The sequence below is a fragment of the Diceros bicornis genome, chromosome 24, assembly GCF_020826845.1.
Source record: "Diceros bicornis minor isolate mBicDic1 chromosome 24, mDicBic1.mat.cur, whole genome shotgun sequence".
In the NCBI taxonomy this organism is placed as follows: domain Eukaryota; kingdom Metazoa; phylum Chordata; class Mammalia; order Perissodactyla; family Rhinocerotidae; genus Diceros; species Diceros bicornis.
The window spans coordinates 17099450-17109855 of record NC_080763.1 but is presented as its reverse complement, the minus strand read 5'-3'; the positions used below and the strand labels follow the sequence as shown (position 1 = coordinate 17109855).

The 10406-nt window shown below is 46.3% G+C and overlaps 1 protein-coding gene across 4 annotated transcripts in view; it reads right to left on the bottom strand.

Moving 5' to 3' along the window:
- Nucleotides 1–200: 200 nt before the first annotated feature.
- Nucleotides 201–10406, bottom strand: part of RAD51B (RAD51 paralog B) — a 648418-nt gene continuing 638212 nt past the window's right edge. For all 4 annotated transcript variants that reach the window (XM_058567173.1, XM_058567174.1, XM_058567172.1 and 1 more), the window contains exon 11: nucleotides 201–283. In XM_058567173.1, coding sequence (XP_058423156.1) covers nucleotides 216–283 — 68 coding nt within the window. In that variant the 3' untranslated portion in view covers nucleotides 201–215. The remainder of the gene's footprint in view (nucleotides 284–10406) is intronic.

Sequence of the window (10406 nt, the reverse complement as noted above, 5' to 3'; positions counted from 1 at the left end):
GAAAAAAAGACTGGAAAGAAATATTAAAAAATATAAACTGATTAACTTTAGGTGATAAAATCATGAGTGATTTTTACTTACTCTTAGTACTTTGATATATTCTGAAATTTCTGCCATAAGCATATAGTATTTTTATAATTAGAACAAAAAGCAAAAATATTATTAACAACATTTCTCTGTAGGAAAGCTCCATGCGATTCAGTTCTGTTGTCCCTTTAAATGCAGCCTTTCCTGGGTGGTGTCTGGTTGACAGCTGCACAGTAACTCTCGTTACATGTAGGAACTAGAAGCAAAGAAAACCATAACCAATTAACATTACAGCGGGAACTGAGGCATGCAGCATGGAAATGCCTCAGCGGAGACGTGTTATTACTAATTTTTTTTTTTTCCATTGTGGGACAGGTGTTTAGGGGAATGTGCCAAATTTGCTCCAGATAATTTTAAAAGACCATGATTACTTCATTTTTCTGCCTCTGTTTTCATGGGAACTTGTAACATGCACAACCATTCAGTTATGGATATTTCGTTCTAAGTCTGTTTAATCTATTTACCTGAGGCCCTACTGTGTGCCAGCACTGGCGATCCAGGGGGTTATCTACCAGTGGTTCTCAATAGTGGATGGTGTGGCACCCCTTACCAGGGGCTTTGGAAATGTTTGGGGGTGTTTGTGATTGTCAAATGGCTGAAGGAAGCATGCTACTGATGTTGTGGGTGAGGGCCAGCATTGCTAAGCCCCCGGCAGTATGTGGGACAGTCCTACAGTAACCAAGAATTGACCCACACCCAATGCCAGCGCCCTGGGGGAGAATCACTGACCAGGACAGTTGAGTGCAGACAATGTCTGGGAGGGATGGAGAGAAAGGAGGGGCAGCTGCTTCTGAGCCCCAGCCCGGCAGCGCCCTGCTGAGATTCAGGGTTACTGAATCTCCCAGGTTTTCCAGCAAAGCCAGAAATGTAGATGATGATGTAAAATTTCCTGATTTTTAAAAACACTGCATGGGCCAAACAAAACACATCTGGGAGCCCGATTTTGCCCTCAGGTTGCCAATTTGCAACCCCGGCTTTGGGAAAGACACAGTCCCTGTCTTCATGAGAGGAGTATAACAGAGTCCTTATGAGTTCAAGTTCAAGTTCTAGAGCGGACAGACCTGGGTTCACATCGCAGCTCTGTCATACACTACCTACGATCTCAGGCAAGGGAACATCCTCCAAACCTCTCTTTCCTACTCCATAAAACCGAACTAATGGGAACACTCATTGGTTTGTTACGAAGATTAATCCAGGCAGGAGAAGTCCCCAGCACCGTGCACATGGGAAATGCTTAATAGAGTAGAGCTATTATTATTATTAAAGATATCGCGGTCTAAAATAAGCACTTACTGTGTACAGCACACTATGCTGGGTACTGAGGGCTTATAAATAAGTATGAGAGAAAGCCCTTGACCTGCAGGTGTTGTCATTCTGGAAAGAGAGATAAACCCTGGACATAAATATGAGCCTGTCAGACATAAGAATGTGACCGACATCAGACAGTTACAGGGGCCCAGAGGCGGGCACTTCCTGTGAAAGTGGTGGTGGCGGGGAGTTGGAGTCCAGCCAGACAGAGAGGGAGGGAGGAGCACCCTAAGCAAAGGCAAGAGGACAGATTATAAAGTCTTTATAACAACCAAATGCTCTCCACATGCCAGGCACTCTCTAAGTGCTCCAAGGAGTCGTAAACATGCTCCCCTGGCCTCATACTTATGAGGGACAAAGCATGAGACTGGGAAGGTCCCCTGGAGCCAGGGCATGGGGGTGCTGACCGCCAGGCCAGAGCATGGCAGAGAACTTAATTGGTTGGCAGGGGAGTGGAAGCAAGGAAGTGACATGCAGGAGCAGTAATCTAGGGTCGAGCATAGTATGGAGCGGAAGCGGAGATGGAGCAGCAGATTTGTGGGGAGGCCACACATGGGGCCTGGGAACAGGTGGGGAGCTCTGTGAAGGATGCTTTCCTTACCAGGTCTCTGGACGGACCGAATTTGGGTGGTGGTGGGGGTCGCTGTCAAAACTGACTGCAGGGGGATAATGGGAATTTTATACAGGGAAAACAATTTCCAACTCTTGTCCTGCGCCACCTCCCCGCTCTCCTGGCTCTCCTTCCCCACTCTGCCCCAGCACGTTCTTGTTCTCTATTGACCAGGCCTTGTGGTTATAAATGCCTTCTCTTTAACTCTTTTTGAAAATTTTGGAAGCAACTCCTTCTCTCGCTAATGTGCTGTTATTTTCAAATCTCTCCAGAAATCCTGTACCTACACCCCTCCCTCCCCTTCTCTCTAGAACACACATCACTGCGAGGGGTGTTGATAGATTGGGTGCAGCAAAGCTTCCAGAGTTTTGGCCCATCAGGGCTGCCTGACGTGGAACCCCATATGCGTGTGAAGGAAGAGTGTGCTTAGTGAATTCTGTGAAATAATTTTTTCAGGGGCAAATTGTTAATCCACTAAAAGAACAAACTGTTTCCACCACTCAGACTCCAAAATGCTGTTTACATTTACATTCCAACAGGCAAAATGCTGTTTACACAGGAGGCCCATCGATTTTTCCAAGCAGACCAGGCCACATGTCTCCTAGGAAAGATTTTGTTAGCTATGGTTCTGATTTATTCTATAGGATGGAGCATAATAAGACTATTTTGCTGGAGATGTTTGGTCCTGAGGTTCTTTAGACCATAACCTGAATTAGCCCAAACCAGTGCAGTTTCATGGCAATGCATCTTTAGCAGGAAAGATTTCATGAATAATCACTTAACTTCTCCCCACCAACAATTTCTGCACAACAACTGTTGGTGGGAAATACACACCTTAACAGTCCTCCAGGAAAGGACTCCTGGCTTTGAAGTGAATAAAATGCCCTTGTGTCCATATTTCCAGAAGGAAAAGTAAACAGATGCAAGTGTGTGGTGGCCACACAGCACATGGGCCAGAAGGGAGCACTCCATCTGTAGCTTATCCACAGGAAGGGAGCAGGGACTGCTGACAAGAGCTGAGAGCTCTCCATGTTGCACCCTCAGAAGATGTCCGAGTCCCACTAGTTCTTTTCCTGAAGGAGGACAGCCTATGCCCCCTTCAGAGACCCCCTAATCCTCCTCCCAGGTCCCACTCCACCAGCGAAACAGATGCTGGTGGACAGCAGGACAGCTCACAGCAGGAAAGAGTTATTAGGCAGCAGTCAGAGCCAACCAACGTTCTCATAGGCTGCCTCACAGATGGCAAGTTTCCTGTCACTAGAGGCAACCAAACACCAGCTCAACATCCATCAGTGGGGAGAGCAGTAGGATTGTGCTATGGCTTCCTCCAGGAATCAGTAACAAAGAAATACCTATCAGCCTCTACTTTCCTTCTTCTAGAACCTTCTATAAAAATATGTCCAGGGCATGGACTAAGCAGCAGATGTGGGCTAACAATCCTGTAGTTACCTGGCTTGTGATCTGGTACAAGTCACTTCTGGTTGGTCAAATGGGGGGTTAGGTGCAAAAAAATCTGAGTCAGCTCCCGGGCTCGAACATTCTGAGTTACAGACAGTGGCTCAAAAACTGGGACTGTTCCAAGTCCCAGACTCCAAGTTCCAAGTCAAGAGCCTTGGAATCAGGATTGTCCTTCTGAGGAGGTGGGACAGACAGCTGGAAGCATATCTAGTTGCTCTGGAAGGACCTGACGGGGCCCTGAGCTCAAAACTCTCTCAGCTTCCACCCTGACTTCTGGTTCCTGAATGTCAGGCCGGCTGTAGCTCCCTGGGGATTTGAATCCTCCGACCCAGTTCAGGGGTCCTGTAATCAAATGCAAATTATGCCTTTAAGCACCAGAGGGGTGGGAGGAGGGATTAGCTGACAACCCTGGGAGCGCCGCCTAAGACCCTTGGGAGTGACAGCCCCCCATGGGGGGAGGTCAGGAGGGAAAGAAAAGAAAAGGGAGAGAGCTCAGGAGGGGTCAGAGGCCTCTGGCGGTCCCCACTTCATTCCCAGTGTGCCCTGGAACAAGGCCCTGGGTGAGGGGCTAATCCCCAGGCGCCCGCCCTGGGCATTGTCTTGGCAGGGTCAGGACTCCCACCCCATGCGTCACTGGCTGCACTTCTGGCCCCTCGGCCTGCAGTGCTCCGTGCTAACCCACAATTCTCCAGGCCGAGAGCCTGGGCATGTCCGCTCTGTCCCTCTCACTCCTCCCCAGGCCCAGAGAAGTCAGGACTGAACACAAAGAGAGGGAGGCCCTGACGGGGCCACAGTTTGGAGAAGAAGGGCACACAGGGGGTGGCAGAGCCAGCTAGTATCCAGCTCCAACAGAGTAAACCAAACTGTTGTCCACCCCGCCCTGCAACCCTTTCCAATCAGGGAGTCTAAAATTACCATATTTACAGCATCTGCAGCCAAGCCAAGCACTAAATAAGATGAATAGCCGTGACGCACGAGCTGAGTAGAAGTATGCAGCAGGGCTGGGATGGGCTGGGCACCAGGGTGAGCAAGCCACAGAGGGAGGGCAGGACAGTCTCAGGCAGGGTGATGGACAGGATTCACCCAGCACTGAAGGGAGATGAGGAAGCCCTAGCATGTCAGTCTTCTAAAAAAAGAGGGAGAGATGGAGCAATTAACAAAGGGTGGGGAGAGAATATGAGAACATGACGCTAACTTTAGAAAGCTTCTCCCTTTCCTCCTTCTGCCTTCCTCTCTAAGAGGAAACTGTTGAGGCCACCAAGACAGTATCCTTTAAATTGAGCTTCCATGTGTGTGTTGGGGAGTCCTCCATTGGGGTCTTGCTTTGGACTCTTACAGTGGGACATCTGTGTCTGTGAGTTCCCTTCCCAAGCAACCTTTTCCAGGGAAGCACTGGTCAACCCACGCAGACTAAATGACACCATTCATAAAAAGGGCCTGAAAGTCTGGGTGACGCAGCTTTGGAAGAGACCAAGACAGGAATGATGGGAGCGTGTTCTGTATTGGGTTGTTCCAACACTGTCCCAGCCTGGCCTGTTCTTTCTCTGGGAGGGAAAATGCCCAGGAAAAGAGAGTGGAAACTCATGACCTGCAGACACTCTCAGAGAATTTCAGAGCCAGGAGGGACCTAAATACAACAGCAAGAGGGGAAGAGCCTGGGCTAAGGAATCTGGGCCAGCAGACTCTGAGACCAGGGCTGACTCTCCTGCCTCAGAGGCTCACAGCAGATTCTTGGGGCTTTAGAATTTTGAGAGGGACTCCTGGACATTACTCTCCTCCCTTTAGCCAGAGCATCTCCACTTTGGTCTGTTTTGTGTCCTGGGCTTCTCTTAAAGTTTTCATTTCATTTCCACAAGATTTTTAGTGACTAAAATAAGTGTGGCAATCAGTGGCCTTGTACTAGTAGGCAGGAAGTGGAAGGTAGTACATGGGTGGCTGGAAGGAAGGCAGAATGAGGTGTCTATAGAAACAGGATTGGATGTGGCAGGAGATGCAGAGAAAAGGGGGCAAATATAGACAGGAGGTCAAGATTAGCACTAACATGTGAACCAGCTGCCAGAGGAAAGTATCTCCCCTAGGGAACTGGAACCAGCCGCCATCTTCAATAACCCTCCGGGAACCTGAACCCAGACACTGAAGTCGGGGCCACTTGTTAAGCAACTGTCTAGTCCACATGAACCATTCTCGGCAGGAGTTGATAAGAGGCAGGATTTGCTGGTGTTAAGTTGCAGCTGGCCACCCCAAAAGTGTTTCCAAGCTGAGGACCTCCTCAAATACACACACAGTTCAGTGCTTAGCTAAATCTGGCCCCACTCTCAGGGTCTGTTAGAAGAAAGTCCAGGTAAACTACACAGATGTGTTTCTGTCCTTCTCAGTGGCCCAGAATTGCTAAGAGCTCCCTTTCACCATTAACATGGTAAGAAATGGGCAGAGTAAGTCACCCAAGATGGCAGCTCCTATTCCCATTGCTCTGTCCTAGGTGGGGCCCATATTTCTCAATACTGGCCAGGAGTCCCCCTCTCTTCTCCTCCTACCTCTTAGACCTTGCCTTCTGTTTCCTCCACTGGCTCCTCTTTCCTCCCCTCCCGTTAAATTGTGTTTCCTCCAGGTTTGGGCTTCTATCTTCTCTTGGAACTCTTCTCTCCTTGAGCAACCTCACTCTGCTGGCTTCATTTATTGTTAAAAACCTGTGACCTCAACCCCAGGCATCTCCTGAATTGCCCACATATATTTCCAACTGTCTGCTGAACATCTCCAGTTGGACATTCTACAGTTGTCTCAAATCACACATGTCCAAAACTGATCTCATTATCTACGCTCTCCTGCTTCCCATGACAACCCCCTCTTTGAGTTCCTCCCCTATTTCCCTCTCTCTCTCTCTCTCTGTCAATGATATCACCAGCCACTCAGACACCCCAGTGGAAACATTAGAGTCACTTCTGACCCCTCCCTCTCCCTCATCAAGGTCTGTCACTGTTAACTCTGAAGAGTCCTTTAAATCTCTCTCTCTTCCATCTGTGCCACCATTGCCCCAGATTAGGCCCCGAGCATCTCTCTGCTACTAGGGTCCCTCCTACAGGATCTCCCAGCCTTGGCTCTCCCTCCACTCTACAAAGAGGAGACAATTCTCTAAACACAGATCTGATTCAGTAAATATTTGCTGAGGGCTCACTTTCTGCCCAGAACTGGGCATGCAACAGTAAATATGGCCAGTATGGTCCCTGTCCTCATGGGGCTCATCCCAAGTGGGGAGCCAGATGGGAAACAAGCACAGACAAATGAATAAAATACTTCCAAGTTGTAGGAATTGCTAGGAGAGAAACAAATCAGGGGCTGAGGTAGGAAATAATGAGGTGGGGTAGATATCTGTGCCACCACCCACATAAAGACCTTCAAAAGCTCCTCATTGTCTACGGAACAAAGTTCAAACTCCTCAGCTTGGCATGCAAGGCCCTTGACAATCAGCTCCTCTGCCACCACCTCCTCCCTCCCTCCTCCCCTCAATCCTATGCTCCATGTCCTAGCTATCGTTAAATCCCAAGCCCCTTGCTCCTGGCAAATAATGAGCAGGTGATAAACATTTGGGGAATCAATGTGTGGATGAATGAACGATGGCTAGGGCTCCCTTTATAGTCATGCCCTCTTGCCTTTCTCACATCTGCTCTTTGGTGAAGCTTTTTTACAATGGCTCCTTCCCCTGAGTCTCCATAGTGTTTCTCACATTCATTTGACTGTCTCTCCTGCTAGAATGCTAAGACATTGAGGGCAAGGGCCGTCCTGTTCCATTCTGAAAAAAATGCCTGGCACACAGCAGGCACCTGAAACATGCCAGTTAAGTTGACTGTGAAAAGCATAAAGCAAAGGGAAGTGATTGTTATCCTTTGTAGACTGTTTCCTGCTAAAACGACTCCAGTGGCCAAAATATTTAGGTGGAAAGAAGCAGTGTGAAGACATCTATTGCCAAGTGGCCAGCCAGAGGCACACACCTCATCTTGCTCAAGGAACAGCCTCAAAGAGCCCAACTTTGTCACTATGTCTTTGCCTTTGAAAATATTTTTGCACAACCAAAGCAGAGAACAACGAAGCAGATAGGTTCCCATGGAAACTGGTGCTCAAAGATCTGCCTGTATCCACGAGAACAGAAACTCTTCTGGGTTGGGAGTTGGTTCTAGGGCTAAGCTTATCCCTTCACAGGATCTGTGAAGAAACAGCTCCATTTCTATCCTAGCAACCTAGGGTACTTGATTTATCCAAGGACCTTAAATAAAACCTAACTTCTCTGCCGTTCCCACATCCCGTTCTTGGAACTCCCTAATCATTATTCCCTAAGATCAGAATAACTGAACACAGGAGTTTGTAGGTGTTTGGCAAATACATTCAGAGTCCCTGCCTCCTTAAGCAGGATAGGGGTAAAGTGGACAGGGAACAAACCATAAAAAATTCCAATAAAAAATCCGATTAAAGGTAAGAATGAAAATAAGAGGTAGATTCTGTGAATTTTCTTAGGCTTGGTGCCTGCTCTCTGAAAGGTGCTGGGCATGTGCCAATCTGCTTGGCTTTCCCAAATCACTGTTGATTCATTTGAATTTCACACATGGTCACCTCGTCTTCCTTTCTTTTTTCAATCTCCTCAGAAAGCACCTCACCCTGACCTGAGCATTTCATTAGCCCTACTTCCTTAGAGACCGTTTTTCTTGACAGCCTTATTTTATTCACCCTGGTTCAATGTCGCCAACCCAACTATCCTCAGCCAAGCCTCCAGAGGAAATATGATCCACTTGCTGCGTCAGATCATTTGGAAATAGATACGACTGGCTTGGAGTCACTCCATATGGGGCTGTAAAACTGCTCTCTCTTCTTCTAAGTGGGTTGGGTCAAGCCCAAACTGAGGCAAGAGGTTTCCAAGGAATACAGAGCAGAGGACTATAGTAAGTGGTGGTGATTCAGTCAGTGGTCCTCTTGCTTCCGAGTCAGTATTAACCTTGCACTGGCAGCAAGTCTGCGTGGGCGGCCTTCACAGTCAAACAAAACAGTGAGGTCTTCAACACTGGGGTTCATGAAACACTTTACAAGAGAGGCAGGGACGCAGGCTTGGTGTGAATCTCTTCATTCAAGCCAAGTTCTAGTCTAAATTTTTGTGTTTCCAAGATAAATGAAGGTTAGTTAAATTGATTTTTAGATTTATGTATCTTGTGTGAAGTTGGCAGGGTATCTATACTTCCATTGGGCCAATGCCACAGAATACCATTGAAATTCTCACATACATTGTCCCAAGGTCTCTTTGGAATTTTAAATGAGATTAATTTCTTCTGTAAAATAATTTTTCACAGTGTCATTTTGTTCTAATTACCTGAGCGTCTGTCTGGTGTAATGAAAGAGCCTAGGTTGGGAATCAGAAGACTAGGGTCAAAGTCCCAGCTATATCATTCATTGGGCAAGTTATTTAACATGCCTTAGTGGTCTCATCCACAAAATGGGAATTGTGCTACCTGCTTTGAACACCATAAAGCAACATATAAATATAGGAAGGTTTTGGCCTTAGCAGTGGCTGTGTGGTTGAAAATGAAGTGATTCTCCAGGTTCTATTGAAGCTAAGGGCCAAAACAATGTGATGGGGACATGAATGTCATGGTCAGGTGGGCAGGACACTGACTGCCCTGTTAGAAATCCTAGTTCAACCTCAAACTAAATCCTTTAATCTCACTAATTAGGAGTTTTATATAATCTTTTATTTGGAATAAGTTTTAGAAGTAAGCCGTTCAATCTTGTACCCAATGGAAGAATTTTTTTTCCCATTTTTCCACCAAGAACATCATGCCAATGCTTGATAATCAATAATACTTCTTTACTGAATGGTTTCTAGGTCCCAGACTTCTAGCTTCTAGGAGGTAGGCATAAAAGTCTTTGACTTCAAGGCATTTAGTCCTTTGGAGAAAATGTGCTTTTAAATAGGCATTCATGGAGAAAAAGCTAGAAAGGGGATGATAGAAGAGTGACAAGCTCTCTAGGGCAAACTACAGCCCTAGAGCCAAATCCAGTCCACCACCTATTTTTGCAAAGAAAGTTTTATTGTAATACAGCCACGCTCATTTGTTTATGTACATATTGGCTATGGCTGCTTTTGCACTACAATGGCAGAATTGAAGAGTTGTGATAGAGACAGTATGGCCTCCAAAACTTAAAATATTTACTATCTGGCCTTTTAGAGAAAAAGTTTGCTAACCTCTGGTCTAAGGCAATCAGATCTTTCAAAGATTTAACTTGGGTCCTCAAAGTTGGGTAAGAATTAGCCAAGTAGAGAACAGGAGAAAGGCATTCCAGTTGGCTGGAATAGTAAGTACAAACAAGTGGAGTTAAGAAAGGTTATTTCATGTTTAAGAAGCAATGGGAAGTCTCAATGGTACATGACAGGGAACAATGGAAAATGAGTCTGGAAAGATGGTTGAACAGAGAAGGCCCCTTAAGTCAATGTTAATGTTTGAAATTAATTCTGTAGACCTTTGGTCTCCAAATGGGATGCATACCCCAGAGTTACACAAGATAATCCGTTAGGATTCAGGCAGAAATTATTAGAATTTTACCTTTATACTTATCTAAGAAATAAGAAATTTGGCTTTGTTATATTTAATATAGATATTCACAATGGGGTCTTTACTCTATCCATGGCATATGGCCACATGTCATGGATGCTTCCTGAGATGAAGCATCCTGTGGCAAGATTAGGAATTGTGCAGTGCAGAGGAGCTAAGAGTGGTGTCCTCACTCTTCCCTGGGCTTTTAACAAAATATGAGCCACTACAGTTTACATGTTCTTGGTTCATTGGATTATGGACATTATCTAGTTTACCTAACATACAAAAAATGGAAAAGGGGACTAAAGATATTCCTGCACAGAAACAATAGTCAAAGATAATATTAGCAGCATAAGCATAGGCAAATAATG